Genomic DNA, 17,754 nt, shown 5'->3' on the forward strand with positions numbered 1-17,754 from the left:
AGGCGGGCGTTCGGCTGGCGGCTAGCCCGGCCTATCGGAGCGGCCTGTCCTCCGCGCTCGATTGGCCCGGTCTGGACGGGCGGAGGGCCGGCGCGGGCTCCGGGCGCTCCCGGCATCCTTCGGGCGGCGGTGGCGGCGGCGGCGGCGAGGCGAGGCGAGGCGAGGCGGCGAGGCGGCGAGGCGGCTGCGGACGGTGTGCGGCGGGACCGGCGGAGGGTGGAGGTGTGAGGGCGCCGAGGGACCTGAGGGGGAGCCGGGCCGGTGGGGCCGCCGCCGCCGCCATGCAGGAAATCATCGCCAGCGTGGACCACATCAAGTTCGACTTGGAGATCGCGGTGGAGCAGCAGCTCGGGGCGCAGCCGCTGCCCTTCCCCGGCATGGACAGTGAGCGCGGGCCCGGGGCCGGCGGGCGAGGGGCGCGACCGACTCGGACCCAGGACCCTCCCTCGGTCCCAGGACTCTCTTCTCCGGGCTCTGGGACGCCCTACCCCTGGGATCGGGACCTCATTTCCTTCGGTCCCAGGACCCCGTCCTCCGGGCTCCGGGACGCCTTCCCCCTGGAGTCGGGACTTCCTCCCCTTCGGTCCCGGGCATCCTTTCCCCCCGATTCTGGGATCCCCTTCTTCCTGCACTCGGACTCCGGAGCCCCCGTTCCTCGGATCACCGAGCCTCTGGGCTCTTGTAAGGCAGTCTTCGGGACGGCAGGACCCTGTCCGCCTGTTCAAAGAGTTCTTGAATGAAGGCGCGTATCCCGGATTGGCAATTACTCTCCCCTCCCCCGAGCTACAGGAAAGTACTAAGAGAGCCGCCTTGCGCACCTCCAGCCCCCCGCTTTGAGCGCCCTCTTCTTGTTTTCATCCAGACTGGGTCGGAGGAGTCGTGCTGAGGGAAGGACCGCCTGTCCCTCTCTGCCAGAGACCCGTGATTAGGCTCTCAGGCTCCGTTCCTCTCCTAGGACTCCCGCGCCTGGGAGCCTATCCCCCACTTTTCCTCTGGACCCCAACTCTGGGTCATTCCTGACACCTAGGCAGTTTCCTGAGCGCTACCTTCTCCGCCCACCCCCAATTTAGGTGGGATGTCTAGGACTTGAAAAGAAAACAGCAGTTTTCTTATCTTCTCTCCTTTCTGGACACAGTTGACATCTGATGCTGTAACATTAAAGCTCGGAGGGCTCTTAGAGGTCATTGAGTTCAATCCACAGATGGGGCAACTGAGGCCTGGGTGGGGGAAGGGACTGGCAGGAAACCACTGAGTGCATGGCCAGCCAAGTGAGCTCTCAGTGTTCTTGACCGGTTCTGTCTGCAGCTCCCTGTGCTGTCTGTCTTCCCATGGCTGCCAGAGGACTTTGGCCCGTGTTCAACCACCTGTCCCTGCAGCCTCATTCCTCTCAAGTGGCCACTCTTGTCATGCACACATGACCTCTGAGTTGTCCCACTTGTGCTGACACTTCTGTGCGAGATATTGCTTATACCTAAGAGACTTACCCTCAGACAACCTGATTTTATACATGCACGAGCACCGTCTCCACTGTGCTTGTCTTATAAGCAGCTGCTCAAATTCAGATACACACTTATTTATCTACCCCTTGATGCGTGTGATCACTGTGTTTGTACACGTATATCCGCTCTGGCACACATGGCCTTTTCCTGTGTTGATGGCCCTAGCTTGAGACCGTGGAAGGTCCGTGCAGGGACCTGCTCTTTCCCTCCCGCCCTACTTCAGCCTGGGACCACAGATAACTTGAGTCTGTGAGGGCAGGTGCAGTGGTGAGGCACCCACATACCTGTCCTTAGGGAGGGTCAAGGACAGCCTAGCCAGGGGGTGGCCCTAGCTTCCAGCCTCAGACTTGGTAGGCGCCCTCAGCACTCACTGCCTGCTGGAGATTGGGTTCAGTTTGTTAAAGCCCAGGGAGGCCGCAGCCCCCTCTCCCTTGTCCCTGCACTTCATTCCCCTCTTGGTTTAGGGAAGACGTGTCAGTTCTGCCCTGAAGGTGTGCTCTTCTGTCCTGTCCACTTGAGACCCAGTCACCAGGACTGGACTTCTGGCTTTGAGGAATGAAGCAACCTTAACGTCTGAAAAGAATGAAGGCCCAGAAATACTCTTAAAGGATACAGTTTTTCAGTGTGAGTCTTTTCAGACTTTTTGAAATGCAAATGAATGACACCATGATGACTCCCAGTTCTGCAACCTTAAGTCTGTCAGCAAAACCTGCCTGCTTCCGAGGAGCCAAGGGATCTCTTGCAAGTTAGCAAGTAGAGGCACGTAAGTGGCCTTCGGAGATGCTGTCAGTTGGTTTTCAGCAATTCTAAAATGCCTGCTGATAGAGAAAACTGTTTTATTTTTTTAAAGATTGGCGCCTGAGGTAACAACTGTTACGAATCTTTTTCTTTTTTTTTTTACTGCTTTTTCTCCCCAAACCCCCCCAGTATGTAGTTGTATATTTTAGTTGTGGGTCCTTGTAGTTGTAGCATGTGGGATGCCACCTCACCACGGCCTGATGAGCGATGCCACGTCCGTGCCCAGGATGCGAACCAACGACACCCAGGCCACCAAAGTGGAGCACACGAACTTAACCACTTGGCCACAGGGCCAGCCCCCAAGAAAACTGTTTTTAAAGCCACGAACAATTTATTCTCTAGCCGTGGTGGGTGAATTTCTGGTGTCATTGGAACAGCTTGCCCCTGGAGCCCACTGACTTCCACCACACTCACTTTTTATTCTCCTGTCCCCGTCACCTGAACCAGCTGCATCTGTGGAAGTGAAAGACTGTGCTCCTGTCATAGTTGTGTGTTGGTGTTGTGTGTTAAGAGTAGTCCTGCTTCTGCATCTTCAATTATGCTTTTCCCTCCAGAATAGCGTCCACCTCTTCTCTGGAGCCTGTCCCTACTCAGAGTCCCCATTTGCTTATTTGTGCTTCCTGCCTCACATTAAAGTGCCCTAAATTAGCCCTCTGGAAGGTCCGAGCTGGGGGTAATTAATTTCTGTGATGTTGCGCTCCATCCTTCCTTCTCCCACCCACTTGTAGCTCTCTGAAAGCATCTTACTAATAGGAGGTTCTTAGAAAGCGCTGAGTAAGGACCAGTCTTCAACGTATATGTCTCATTTTGAGGGAATGTCTGAAATAAGCAGCTGTTTCCCTGCTTGGTCGGGCTTTGCATCCTTTTGCCAGTCTGTTTCCTGTATCCTGAACCCTCCGTGGGTTAAAGGCCAGAAGGCTTCCCTCCCCGTCTTTGATGTCACCAGGAGCAGTCGCACTTTGCTTTCTTTGATGCCTCTCCTTTTCTCTCCTTTCTCCAGAGTCGGGGGCTGCTGTCTGCGAGTTCTTTTTGAAAGCTGCCTGTGGCAAAGGTAAGAGACCCCTGGCTCCCTCACATTCCTCCTGCGGTGTCTCCCACCACCTTGTCCCCTAGCAGACTTGTAGGCTATCAGGCTTGCATTGCTTTCTGTCCTAGATGACGCTGTGGTTTGGACAGGCTAGGAACACGTCGGGGTGGTCTGCCCAAAACCTAAAACACAGGACTGAACCCAGCTCTGAGTCTGCCTTCTCACCTCACTTTCCTAGTGGCCACGAGTTGACCTGTGAGATGGACAGAGGCCCCTAGCACCGAGGTGTTCAGGAACTTTCTCAAGGTCACAGAGTTAGTGAGTGGCTGAGGCCTTTCTGATTCTACAGGCTTCACAGGCTCACTGTCCTCTGTGGCCTTGCACCAGAAGAACCTACAATGGTCTGTCTCGTGGAGTCTTGTTCACACTAACCAGCCCCAGCTGAAGCTGCACTGTCCACCAATGAGCGGACCATCCACTAACTTAGAAGGATAAGAGTCGCTGGGCAAGACCTTACCTGTATAGGTCCGGGCGTTTTTCTCCCTGTAGGCAAATTTACCTGGAAACTAAATTATAATCAGAAGCTTAAATAAGGAGCACAGAGTTAGAGCAAGGGGGATGGGTTTAATGGATGATTTTTCAAGTTTGGGTTCTCTGACTCAGTCATCTACCATGGAAGCGACAGACCTGCCAGGCAGATCATCCAGCTTGACCTCAGACCATCTGGTCGGGACGTTTCCCCTGCTGGGCTCCTGGTCTCATTCCCATGTCTTTGCTCGGTCATTCTGCCCTTCTGCCCAGCCACCTCTGTCAGCACAGCTGCCCTCAACATGGGGCACTACAACTGTGTCTTTGTTAACTAATGTAGTAGCCACTAGCCACATGTGGCTGTTTCAACTTAAATTGATTAAAATAAAATAAAAAACGCAGTTCCTCAATAACGCTACCCATATTTCAAGTGCTTAATAGCCACAGCATAGATAGAGAATGTTCCCATCTCTGCAGAAAGTTCTGGTGGCCGGGGCTGGTCTAGATCTCCCGTCATAGCCTCGTGCTGGTCGGGCCTTCCCAGTAGTCCTGCCAGGCCACTAGTTAGAAGTCCTTTCCTAGGGTATGGCTCTGGCCCATCTGGGGGGATGATCACTTGGGTCCTGCTGCAGAGGGCAGACCTCTCCAGTCTGTGTACACTGCATTTCTTCAGTTTTGAAGTTGATCTGTCTTACTTCTTGGAGGCTAAGTGGGCACTTTTAACTAGAGATGGACCCTGCCTTGAGTCCAGGCTTCTGCTGGTGGCCGTCTTTACCATCTGTACTTTAGGGCTGTGTGTCCCACACCCCAGGCTTTCTTTTACCACCCCTACAAGTTCCATGTACCACTGGAACTATTCTTTAAGCAAATTAAGAAATAAAGTCACTCCCCTCCTCAGGCTTGTCAAGCCTCCATTTTACAGTAATATCTGTGAAATCCGTGAAATGATTTGGTATTTTAGATTCTTACCCAAACAAAATAAAATACATAGCTATTAAAACTTAAAATATGTGCCCATGTACAGAACTGCCTAAAATCACGTTGCCTTCTGCCAGGGGCACCAACACCACCTTCCAGGACAGGCTACTTCCAGGTGCCTCAGGGAGGTGGGGGGAGAGCACCTCTGCTCCCGTGGCCCAGTGCCCCGGGCCGAGGGCCGCCTCTCTCCTCATACCGCCCTGTCTTCCTTGGCAGGGGGCATGTGCCCATTCCGCCACATCAGTGGCGAGAAGACAGTTGTGTGCAAACACTGGCTGCGGGGGCTATGCAAGAAGGGGGACCAGTGCGAGTTCCTGCACGAGTACGACATGACCAAGATGCCTGAGTGCTACTTTTATTCGAAGTTTGGTAAGGAGGATGTCCAGGTCTCCCCTCCATCCCGACCCCCAGCCTCAGGTGCCCTGGGGAGGGTCCCCCAAGAACCATGGCCCAGAGGGGTTCAGCAGCTGCTCAGGTGCCTGTGGTGTCTGCTGTCTCCTGTCTTTCCAGCTTCCCATGAGAACCTTGGGCAGTGCCTTCCAGCCTCAGCTGGCCTTTAGTTATGGGAAGTTATAGTTATTCTCTCATAATCCCCATGGCTCTGTACTGCTTCTGTTTTTGAGCATTTTCAGGTACTTTGGGAAGTTGAGACTAATTCACGGTGGGTGAGTGAGCAGTGCAGCTGGCTGGAGGCCTTGTTTCTGCTCAGGTCGGCCTTCTCCCCGAAATCAGCCTTTGCTTCTGGCGTGGGACTGATTGTCCCTGGACCTGAATTAGGTGCTTCTCTCTGGGAGCGTGATCCAGGGTAGTAGCCTGTCTGTCCTGGACACCCCTTAAGAATAGCAGGTCTGGGGAAGCCCTCCTCCTCACCTTGAAACTGAGATTGCCTTGATCCCTGCTTAGAGGACATGTGGCCTCAGGTGTCCTCAGTGGACTGCATGGAGAAGCAGGGGTGGGCTGGGGGTGGTGGGGCTGGATGGTTCTGATGGAATCCCCTGGCTCTCTGCTCTGGGCGAGGTTGCCCAGGAAGAAGCCATGTTGGTCAGGATGAGAGTGGGCTCTGGCCCCAGGACTGCCGGGCCCGGGCCTGTGCAGGGCCCAGCGGGAGGCTGGAAGCTTGCTGTACTCTCTGGGGGCGCTGAGGAGTGCTGGGCCTGCTGCACGCTTTCAGAGCACTGTTGCCGGAGGAGACGTTAATTATTTCAGCAGCCCAACAGCCTTGGCCTGCTGGCTTGTTAGTGGTAATGTGGCTTTTTTAAAAAATTGAGGTCATAAGAGTTTATAACGTTGTGAAATTTCATTTGTACGTTATTTGTCAGTCACCACATAAATGTGCCCCTTCACCCCTTATGCCCACCCCCCAATCCCTTTCCCCTCTGGTAACCACTAAACTGTCTCATTGTCCATGTGTTACTTTATCTTCCACATATGAGTGAAATTATACGGTGTTTGTCTTTGTCTGGCTTATTTCACTTAACATAATACCCTCTGGTCCATCCATGTTGTTGCAAATGGGACAATTTTGTCCTTTTTATGGCTAAATAGTACTCCATTGTATACATATACATCTTCTTTATCCAATATCAGTGGGTGGGTGCTTGGGCTTCTTCCACGTCTTGGCCTTTGTGAAGAATGCTGCAGTGAACATAGGGGTGCGTAAGTCTCTTTGAAATGTTGATTTCAAGTTCTTTGTGTAAATACCCAGTAGTGGGATAGCTGGGTCATATGGTATTTCTATTTTAAATTTTTTGGGAAATCTCCATACTGTTTTCCCATAGTGGCTGCACCAGTTTGCATTCCCACCGTGTGTATGAGGGTTCCCTTTTCTCCATATCCTCTCCAACATTTGTTATTTCTTTCTAATTATAACCATTCTGACTGGTGTGAGGTGATATCTTACTGTAGTTTTGATTTGCATTGCCCTAATAATTAGTGATGTTGAACATCTTTTCATGTGCCTATTGGCCATCTGTATATCTTCTTTGGAAAAATGTCTGTTCATATCCTCTGCCCATTTTTTCATCGGGTTGTTTGTTTTTTTGTTGCTCAGTTGTGTGAGTTCTTTATATATTTTGGAGATTAACCCTTTGTCTGATATATGATTTGTAAATATTTTCTCCCAGTTGGAGGGTTGTCTTTTTGTTTTGTTCCAGGTTTCCTTTGCCTTGCAAAAGCTTTTTAATCTGATGAAGGCCCACTTGTTTATTTTTTCTTTTGTTTCCCTCATCTAAGTAGACATGGTATTTGAAAAGATCCTTCTAAGACCGATGTCAAAGAGTGTACTGCCTATATTTTCTTCTAGGAGTTTTATGGTTTCAGGTCTTCCCTTCAAGTCTATGATCCATTTTGAGTTAATTTTTGTGTATGGTGAAAGATAACAGTCTACCTTCATTCTTTTGTGTGTGGCTGTCCAGTTTCCCAATACCATTTACTGAAGAGACTTTCCTTTTTCCATTGTATGTTCTTAGCTCCTCTGTTGAAGATTAGCTGTCCATAGATGTGTGGTTTTATTTCTGGGTTCTCAATTCTGTTCCATTGATCTGTGTGTCTGTTTTTCTGCCAGTACCATGCTGTTTTGATTACTATAGATTTGCAGTATATTTTGAAGTCAGGGATTGTGTTGCCTCCGGCTTTGTTCCTGTTTTTCAGTCTTGCTTTAGCTGTCCGGGGTCTTTTGTTGCCCCATATGAATTTTAGGATTCTTTGTTCTATTTCGGTGAAGAGTGTCATTGGGATTCTGACTGGGATTGCATTGAATCTGCAGATTGCCTTAGGTAGTATGGACATTTTAACTATGTTTGTTGTTCCAATCCATGTGCATGGAATATCTTTCCATTTCTTTATGTCATCATCGATTTCTTTCAATGATATCGTATAGTTTTCATTGTATAGGTCTTTCACCTCCTTGGTTAAATTTATTCCTAGATTTTTTGTTGTGATTGTAAATGGGATTGTATTCTTGGCTTCTCTTTCTGTTAATTCATTATTAGAGTATAGAAATGCAACTGACTTTTGTAAGTTGATTTTGTACGCTGCAACTTTGCTGTAGTTGTTGATTATTTCTAATAGTTTTCTGATGGATTCTTTAGGGTTTTCTATATATAAAATCATGTCATCTGCACACAGCAAGAGTTTCACTTCTTCAATGCCTATTTGAACTCCTTTTATTTCTTTTTCTTGCCTAATTGCTCTGGCCCAAACCTCTGGTACTCTGTTGAACAGGAGTAGCAAGAGTGGGCACCCTTGTCTTATTCCTGGATGATTGTGGCTTTTTTGTAGAGGCAGCATAAGCTGAGAAGGCGAAGTGCAGACAGACAGAAGTAGGGTCTAGGCTTCCCAGCTCCCCCGATCTCCCTGCCCTTAACAGCACTGTAAGGGGGCGTTGGCTTCTCCAGGGGTGCTGTCTTCCATCTGGCCTCAGAGGATGGAGCCAGCCTTCCTGGGCAGACTTTCGAGGGCGCCTCTGCAGGCTGGCCTGGGTTCCCTCCTTGCCTGCTGATGGTCCCAACCTGGAGCCCCCGAGGCCTCTATGACGCTCCCTGCCTGCCCTTCCCCTGCAGAGCCTGCCCTGGTGCAGATGCACTGTCTGCAGCTCCTGTCACCTGTGGCACAGGTGAGTGTCCCCCTTCTAAGCACTGGAGGGACAGTAGTGAAGAGGATAGACCCAGTCCCTGCCCCGTGGAGCTGTTGCTCTGGTGGCCAGGGAAAGAGGCAGCAGATACACTAGTGAGACAGATAAAAGAAGAGAATTATTCTCGATAATGCTCTGAAGCTGGGACCACAGAAGGAAATCTGCTTTAGGCAGCATGGCCAGGGAAGGCCTCTCTGTGGAGGTGAGACCTGAGCTGGGATCTGAAGGCCAAGAAGGGGCCAGCCCTGGCAGAGGCCTGGTCTTGGAACATCTCAGGGCCACTGTGGCTAGCAGGAGGAAGAGACTGGGGAGGGGTGGGACCTGTGGCGCTGGGAAGGAGTTTGCATTTTCTCTGCACAGCAGTGATGAGGTTGGCCTCTCTGGAGAGGACAAGCATGGAGGTGGCCTGGCCAGCCAGGTAGGCAGTTCGTGGAGTTAGGTGAAAGGTGCTGGGGGCCAGCTGGATAGATTGCTTCTGAGAGGGGCTGTCATAGAGGCTTCATCACGTCCTTCCATGGAGACCCAGCCTTGAGTTCCAAATCTTGCCCGCTTTTGTCCTAAAAGGTAGAATTTGCAGACCTTTCCCTTGTCCCAGCTGGTTTGTGTGGAGAACTGATCAGAGTGGAACAGTCATTTCCTGGTCTCAACTGGTACATTTGCATATCTGGGCCCCCATGGTGCCCGGGATGCCCCCTCTGACTGGGTAAAGGCGGAGCAATGAGTTATTTGATGAGTGTGTACCCCGTTCCTGGCCCTGTCAGTGTCATTGACCCTCGCAGCAGCACAGACACATGTGAGAGGACCCTCACAGCCCGCGCGCAGGTCAGGAACCAGGCTCTGAGACACTCTGCCCTGGGTCTCAGGGCTCGCCGGGCCAGGACCGGACGCCAGAACCACCTGGTCCTCCTTGCCGCACGGCAGGCCCCGGCCTCAGGAGAAGCTGAGGTGGGTCTGGGTCTGGCTCTCCCGGAGCTGTCCCAGGTGGACGCATGTCTGGGTTTCCCTGCAGGGGAATGTAGCAACAAGGAGTGTCCCTTCCTGCACATCGACCCCGAGTCCAAGATCAAGGACTGCCCTTGGTACGACCGAGGCTTCTGCAAGCATGGTAGGTGTCGGGGTGCCTGGGCCCCCCGCGAGAGGCCGGTCTTCCCTTCCTCTGCCCACGACTCTGCCTGTCCCGCCTGTTCAGCAAAACCTGGTGTTAGGCATTTGGGGGCTGGTGAGGCTTTTTCACACCCTCAGCTCACTGGAGCCTCCCGAGGCTCCTGTGTGGGCTCGTTCACACTTGTATTTTTAATAAGGAAACTAACGTTGGAGAGGTTGTGTGCCCTGCCCACTGTCCCCTATGAATAAGAGGCAGAGCCAGCATTTGAAGGCCTGCTCCTGCTCTCTGTACCCCAGGCAGTGTTGTGGGCAGGGCTCTGACTGACATCCCCTGAAGAGGGGACTGGCTGCGTGACCTGGATGCTTGGCTCCACAGGTCCCCTTTGCAGGCACCGGCACACGCGGAGAGTCATCTGCGTGAATTACCTTGTGGGATTCTGCCCCGAGGGGCCCTCGTGTAAATTCATGCAGTGAGTAGCCACCCCTGTCCCCCTCCCCTGCTCCTGCCCCTGCCCCTGCTCCTCCTCCATGTCTCTTGCTGGGTGGTGTCAGCACAGGGCCGGGGAGAGGGGTCGGGGGAAGGGAGGACCACTGCTGCTTCCTGAGCCCAGAGGAGGCTCTGCCTAGACCAGCACTTAACCTTTATTGGGTCACAGGCCATCTGGGCATCTGATGAAAGCTATGGGCCCTGTGCTTCAGAGAAACTCATGCCGACATAGTCTTGCATATCATTAGGGACCTCAGGCTAAGAACCTGTGCCCTAAAGGAAGGGAACTGCACTTTCAGGGCCTCCTATATGGGGCCCTGCACTTGGGCTTCCATGTACACTAGTTTGTGTAACTCTCACGAGTGTGAAAGAGAGAATGTGCCCATTCCACATGTGCGAACGCTGAGGCTCAGAGCTCGGCCACTGGCCGGGGTCACGTGGTGGCACCTGGTCAAAGGTCTGTGGGCCTCTGAAGCCAGGTTGTCCTTGCCCAGCATGGCTCAGCGCTCCTCTCCCGGGCCTCAGCGTACATGTGTCAGTTTGGGTGGTTGTAGGGCTGGGCTTCTCCTGGGGTGGTGCCGGGACCATGGAGTAGCATCCCTCCACCCCACCCCTACCTCTGTGCCTACTCTGTCCACACCATTGACACCCACCCAGAAGCACAGTGCCCTGCTTCCTGGATGACAGCCCAAGAGCCTGCAGGTGGCACAGGGATTCCTGCTGGCAGGGTGGGCAGGCGTGCCCTCCAGGGATCTGTGTCAAGGTCTGACACTTGAGTCAGAGCCTGCAGGGAAGAGTGTGTGGTTGGAGGGGCTTGTGTCTAAAGCCCCTCGTGGAGCAGGCTCATGCCTTCTGACAGTACAACTGCTGTTCCCTTCATTTCTCTGAGCAGCCCTTGCCCCGGGTCTCACAGCCAGGTGCAGGCAGAGCTGGTCCTGAGCCCAGGCACATCTGATTGGTTCTCCCCGCCGTCCCGTGGCCTCGGGTGGAACTGAGAGCCAGCACCCACCCCACATCTGGGCGGTTCCTGTTGCTCTGTACTTGGGCAGGGGCTGGCTGTGATTTTCTGGGGCCAAAGTTTGAGAACACCGCTTGGCCTGCTTCCTCTCTCATCCCCTCTTCTCCTTCTCCTGTTCTTCTCCTCTCTGGCTGCTGGGTGACCAGCCCTCGATTTGAACTGCCGATGGGAACTACCGAGCAGCCCCCACTGCCGCAGCAGACGCAGCCTCCAACAAAGGTACCGTGCCCCGGCCCTTCCTTGGCCTGTGGTGCTGCCAGCCCTGGCAGTGTCCTTGCAGCAGAGAACTCGATGCCTGCCTTGGTGCATGAGCTGCTGGAGACCTAGCTGGAGCCCTTGTGAGGGGAGAGGAGGGGAGTCACCCTGTGTTCCAGCAGAAAATTTAGGGAGCAAAGCAGTTTGCATCTCTCTGTAGAGATGGGGGGCTGTCTGCTAGAGCTGAATGCCCACTTGGCTTCTCTTCCCTCCTCGCCTGGTGAGTGCGGTGGCAGCTCAACAGTGCCTGCCGTGGGAGCCAGAGCAGAGGGCAGTGTGGGCCCCATGTGTCTGCTGCTCTTGCTTCCGGTTCAGACGCTTCCCTTTACAAACGGGGAAACTGAGACTCCTAGAGGGAGGGCCTTGCCTGAGGTGCCACAGCTGGCCAGGAGCAGACCCGGGGTGCTCTGGCCAGTGCCGTTATTGCACTGTGTGAAGGTTCCCAACTGCACAGAACAGAGGGCCGAAGGACCAGCTGGCCCATTTTCTAGACACGGGGGTCCCACAGCCCAGCAGTGGGCGCACCCCCTCAGGTATGAGAAAAGAGGGAAATGCTATAGACAAATGGGAATCTGCAGCAGCCCTCCCCAAACCAAGGGCACCCTGGGTTTGGTGATGGGAGTGGGGCGCAGAAGAAGGGCTGGCCAAGTGCGCAAGGCAAGGTCTCAGGCTGAGTAAACCTGCCCGCCGATCCTGCCACCTTACGTCTTACCTGGTTGGATTCTGAGCCCGTTGCCAAAGCCCCGCCAGGCCCTCCTCAGTGCTAGACGCTGAGCAGCCAGCAGGGGGCGTGGCCGTACCTACTCCATTGCCCCCACCCGAAGGAGGTTGGGCAAATCAGATTGAACTCCTCACCAGCAAAGCTGGGAATTCCTGGGTGTGGCTACAGCCAGGACAACTAGGGCTTTCTAGCTCGGGGTGCCTGCATTTACGGGGGCCAGAGCCAGGAACCCACTTGGTTGGGTTTTGGCCTCGCTGTCCCGTCCTCACACCAGGAGCCCCCGTCCCCCTTGCTCTCATGACTCCCTAGTGGAGGGCCCTCTCAGCCCCTAGACCGCAGGTCAGCGTGTCAGCCTCCAACTGTTTTTCTGTGACTGTTGCTCGCCGTGTAGGCTGCTAAACATCTGGCTGAACCAAGCGTTCATCCTGACCTGAAGCTAGAACCTCAGAAACAAAAGTAAGGCCTGCTCATGCCCTTGCCCCGCTGCCCCAGAGACCTCCTTGTCTCTTTGATGTTTTGTTTTCTACTTTTATTTTTCGTTTTTGTGTGTCTGCATGGTGTTTTTCGGGCAGCGGCTCCTGCCATCATCACCAGATGTTTCTTTTCCGCCTGCTCTCCTGAGTGGGGCCACCGTGGAAGCCCTTCTTCCTGCTGGTCATGCGGGAGAAGTCCCGCCCTCTTTTTTCCTGTCCCCATTGGTAGTCTGCGTGCACGTGTTTTCCGCAGTAAAACCGTGTTGTGTAACTCTTTCCAGCAAAGTAACAATCCGCCATTACAAAGGTCGTCCTCCTTGATCCAGTTAACGAGTCAGAACTCTTCTCCCAATCAGCAGAGAGCCCCACAGGTCATCGGGGTCATGCAGAGTCAAAACAGCAGCGCAGGCAACCGGGGACCCCGGCCGCTGGAGCAGGTCACCTGTTACAAGGTGAGTCCCGGGGCTGGGGGCGGGCTGGGGTCTTCAGTCAGTGGCCAGTTCCACATTCCCCAGATAGTTAATTTTGAAAAATGAAAACGCCTTTGTTTTTGCTCATTGTAAAAGTGGGCCACTCTGCTGGGCTAGAGACCATCCTACTTCCTTCCACGACACACCAAGGCCAGGGGAATGATTAAACACGCTGCTGAATGAATGAAGCGCACTTGCAAGAAAGGGAAGGAAATCTTCCAGAGGCTAGGAATAAAATGGAAACACAAATTGAGGGATGGCAGTGAGCTCTGGAGCCTGTGTTGTCCTCAGAAGCCACGTGGGCACACCCAAGGGAAAGGGACGAAGCTTAAGGCCCACACAGGGAGGAATCAGATTAGAACAGGCTTCTCCCCTACGCACACATACGTAACGTAGGACACGTTTAAACTTTTACAGGGTAAACTTGAAGAACCTACTAGAAAACTTGTCTGTCTCATTCTTGGCTCTGCATGCAAAGGGGAGATAAGAGTCCCTTGAGAGTCTGTAGCCTCTGGCGGGCCCTTCCATGACTTCAGGCCTGCATTCATGCCCTTGGTGAGGGCTGAAAAGCTGCAGAGTTTTCTAACCTAAAACAGCCCTGGATGAGTGCCTGGCTCTTTGAGGAATTTATTCCCAGCCCGGACCACACAGAATTCCCACAGCGGGGTTCTGAAGATGAGTTCATAATTAAAAATCACAAAATGTAGGAGGAAACGAGCACCACCGAGTCAGTCAGTGGAAACAACTGACAACAGAACTGGACTCACAGAAACTTCAAATTTGGGAATTAGGAGACAAAATACAAAGTTAGTACATACTTTTTGTAAAAACTTTTAGTTGATGTAGAAGTGTTTAGGATACAAAGTGAGTGTTGTCCCTATGCCTGCCTTTCCTACAACAGCCGCTTTATTCAGTGTGTCCTCACCCTTTTTGGTTTCGGTACTCCTTTACACCCCAAACTCCTAGCGAGGACCCCGCCAGGGCCCCTGGACCCTACTTGGAGAACTGCTCTGCTCAACTTCCATTCACACAAGCACAGGATGGTATATATTTTTAACATCTATAGGGCCCTAGTATGTATACCATTCCTATAATTTTTTGTTTACAATATATTGTGGCTCTCTCTACGTCAGTATATCTAAGTCTAATCTTTTTCAGTGGCTGCATAATACAACCACAGTTTATTTTCCCAGTTCTCTGTTGGTAGACAATTAAGTTATTTATAGCTTTTGCTGCTAAAAGCAGTGCTGAATCTGACACTTAGACATTTGTGAGCTCTTGTCTGATGATGTTGACTCCAAGTAGAAGGTCATCCGTGACTCCAAGTGGAAGGTCCGAGTCAAAAGGCGTACACTTAAAATGTTCATAGACATTTTAAAGAAAGGCCGAGCCACTGGGCACTTCCCATGGCCGTCAGACACTCACTGAGCACCTGCTCTGTGCCGGCTCTGCTGAGGAAACAAAGACTGGTGCTGCTTCCCTGGAGGGATCTGTGTTCCGGGGTTGCGGAGGCAAGTGCCCAAAGACACCAAAGCTAAAAGTGCACGTGGATTCAGGGAAGACCTCAGAGATGTCTGAGCCTGAGCCCTGAGTGAGGAGAGTACAGAAAGTAGGTGTGGAGAAGTGAGGTGAATGGGGAGCCTGCCCCACACAGAGCAGACCGCTTCCAAACGGTCAGTTCTCGAGGACAGTGAGGAAACTTAGGTGTCCTGAGGCAGCCCAGATGACATCTTGCCCTGGCCGGGACTCTTCAGTAGTGCTCCCTCTGTGAAGTCCTGAACTCAGAGAGGCGCTGGGGGGACCTGACACCTCTTCTTACCAAGGGCGCTTCACAGTTACTATCAAAGATACCTCCTGGGGAATCCTGGATTCCCCAGGATTAGCCATGGAGGCCGATGGACATGACAAGTGCTGTGAAGGGGCCTGCATGGCCCCTCCCTCTGGTCCTCACATCAGCTGAAGGGCTGACTGGCAGCTGCACAGGCCACCCGTCCACACGAAGGTCACACCTACAGACCAGACAGACTTGAGAACATGGGGACTGTAGGGTCACAGGAGTACAGTAGGCTAGAGTGCTGGGCAGTGACCAGGCAGAGCCTGGATTCCAGGCCGAGGAAGCAGGGACTGGGAGGGCAGTGGGTGGGGAAGTGCAGAGTGGTGCCCTTGCCCATCTCCCAGCCCCTTGTTCAGTGCCTGAGGCTGCTGTTCACTCCCTTTCTTACAGTTCCCTCCTGCTTTCTGAGGAGTAACGGGAACAAAGGAAGAGAAGCTAAGGAAGGGCCAGGATAATCAGAGCCAAGAGAAGTCAGGGTTGGTGCTAGGTTTTTGAGAGGTGATTCTACAGGTCTGTTCACCCAAGTCTAACCGACGCCCCGTCTCTCTGATCCTGTGACCAAAACCTGTCCCCAGGGGTAGCTTAGGCAGGTGTGCAAGAGCCAGGAGGGAAAGCTCTGGGTGCAGCCCACCCTCAGTGTCCACAGTAATGAATCCCTGAGTTGGGGTAGGAGCCAGGTGGCTTCTCTTGTGTTGTTCCATCCCCCGTCTCCAGGGAGTCCCAGAACGGTGCCTCAGAGGTGAGTGACTGGCCAGCTGTGCAGAAGGGTTGGTCTCTGGACAGGCGGGGCAGTCTGATGCCATGGGCTCCTCTTCACCCTGTCACCCACGGTGAGAGCCCTTCCGTGGGCAGGCCCCGTGTTGGAGATGGGCCCACTCGAAGCAGCTCCTGCTGTGCGCTCTCAGATCCTCCTCTCGCCCCGGCAGTCTCTCTTCCATCTGCTGAGTTGCTGGCTGCAGTTTCTGCACCACTGTACCTTCCGGAGCTCCCCTTCCCTCGGGTGTGAGACAACATCTGTCCCAGTGAGAATGTCAGAGTCCCCGTCCCCAACCTGGTATTCGGTGGGTGCTGCCTTAGTTGAAAATTGCATTTGAAAACGGTGTTTTTGTCTCCTCCTTCCCTTCTGCTGTTCCCAGTGTGGTGAAAAAGGACACTACGCCAACAGATGCACCAAAGGGCACTTGGCCTTTCTCAGTGGACAGTGACAGCAGCTGGAGGCAGCTCAGAGCAGCCTGAGGGGCCCTGTTGTTGGAGACAACTCTGGGTCATCCTTGGGAGCGTGCATTTAACTGTTTAATGCCAGCGTTGGTGCAACTCTGGCTAGAGCTGGCAGGCAGGCATGCTGGGTTCATCCTTCTGAGGGGCCACGTCTGTCAGTTTCCCTATCATTTTGCTGTAATCTTTTTTTAAAACGGGGACGTATGTTCCAGTTTGGTCCCTCAGGTCAGCATCATGTTTGTCTAGGCATCAAGGCCTCCTGGCTGGGACTCCTTGCACACTGCCCTCTGAGGAGGGGAGGAGGCAGGGGCAGGGCTTGTGCTAAGCAGTTCTGTGTAGGAGACGGTCCTTCCCCTCAGGGTCCCATTAAACACCGGTTCTTGGTGACCCCAGGGGCTGGTGGGTCATTTAAAGCTGCCGCCAGGTCAGGCCTGCTTCCTCCATATCCTGCTGGATTCCGGAGCTGTGCCTATCAATGTGATTTGAAGGAGGCAGCCCTTCAGGGCAAACTCAAGGGCGCTTGTTGCCTTGGCCTGGTCCTGCTCCTGCTCCAAGGTGGCAGCGGCTGAGAGGCGTGCAGGCCTCTCAAGGTGAGGCTCTTTTTCCTCTGGGCTTATTTTCTTGGGGCACCTGCTTAACAGTGTTTAAGGTATACCTTAAGCTGGAGCTGCAGACCACCCTTTCAATAGATGACCCAGTCCATCTGTGCACCTACCTCCTGCCCCATCAAGCGTCTGTGCTGTCATTCAGACACCTCTGGCCTTTGGAGGAGACCACCCTGCTCCTGAGCCTGGAAATGTGAAACTGTCACCTGCAACCTGCTGGGCAAGTGGGCCTATCCAAGTTCAATTACAAGAACAATTTTTATGAAGTTGATTAAAGCTTGTTTTTTAAGCTGTGTCTCATTACTTCCGGGACTCTGTGCTGAGGAGAGGACTCTTGCTACTGGCTGCACTAGCCGTCTGGCACGAAGCTCTGCTGGCAGCGCCCACTTGTCCCCTTTCAACAAATGTGAATCTCACAAAGGGAAGCCATGCTGCCAGCGAAAGAGGCCTTTGTACTGGCAGCTGGTAAAGTCTGGAAGCTTGGCCTTTGGAACAGCCACTACCTAGCAGGTCTCTTGATCGTCCTCTCAGATGTTGGATATGTGTTTACTCAAATTCGCATCCTCTAGAAGATAGTTAGCCACAGCATCCCACCCCTTTATACTCCACGCAGTACATAAGCTCACCACACACCCCTCAACAAGCAACTGGTTGTGGCCTTCATGTCACTCACTTTACTGAGGACCTCCGAGGGTGTAAGGAGGGTGCTGGATACGGGGGCAGCTGCAAGTTCCCATAGGGCTGTCCTTTCCCTCACCCTCTGGGTCATCCACTGAGCCTCCTGCAGGTGAGCCTTCCTTACCTGGAGGGCCCATGTCACCACAGCCTCCCATTCGAGTCCCTGATACACTGGTAAGGCAGGAAGATGGGCAACACAGGGCTTCTGCTTTATAGTGTGAAAGCCGCAGCTGACAGAAGGCCGAGAGTGCTTATGACGCCCAAGGCAAAGAGCAGGGGAACATCTCTGGACATTGCTGACAGGGAGCTCTAGATGATACCCACCCCCCTACTGAGCTGGGACAAGATCCCAAAAGGGTGGTGTGGGGAGCCCACCAAGGCATCGGAGTTCACAGCCCTGGGCTGTCTGGACAGCCCCCCTTTGGGAACT

The 17,754-nt window shown here is 53.2% G+C and overlaps 1 protein-coding gene across 11 annotated transcripts; it reads left to right on the forward strand.

The window, feature by feature from the left end:
* The first annotated feature begins 112 nt into the window (after positions 1-112).
* Positions 113-16,935, forward strand: CPSF4 (cleavage and polyadenylation specific factor 4). 11 transcript variants are annotated; one of them, XM_014855980.3, is made up of 8 exons: positions 113-384; positions 3,298-3,348; positions 5,047-5,199; positions 9,471-9,566; positions 9,942-10,035; positions 11,217-11,289; positions 12,801-12,971; positions 15,214-16,935. In XM_014855980.3, the coding sequence occupies exons 1-8, from the start codon at positions 282-284 to the stop codon at positions 15,229-15,231; spliced, it is 759 nt and encodes a 252-aa protein (XP_014711466.1). In that variant the 5' UTR covers positions 113-281; the 3' UTR covers positions 15,232-16,935. The 11 variants fall into 11 exon arrangements, with proteins under 11 accessions (XP_014711466.1, XP_014711463.1, XP_070340302.1 ...); XM_014855977.3 differs by having other exon boundaries at positions 15,960-16,935; XM_070484201.1 differs by having other exon boundaries at positions 12,876-12,971.
* Positions 16,936-17,754: the final 819 nt, after the last annotated feature.

Source organism: Equus asinus, chromosome 14 (assembly GCF_041296235.1).
Source record: "Equus asinus isolate D_3611 breed Donkey chromosome 14, EquAss-T2T_v2, whole genome shotgun sequence".
Classification (NCBI taxonomy): domain Eukaryota; kingdom Metazoa; phylum Chordata; class Mammalia; order Perissodactyla; family Equidae; genus Equus; species Equus asinus.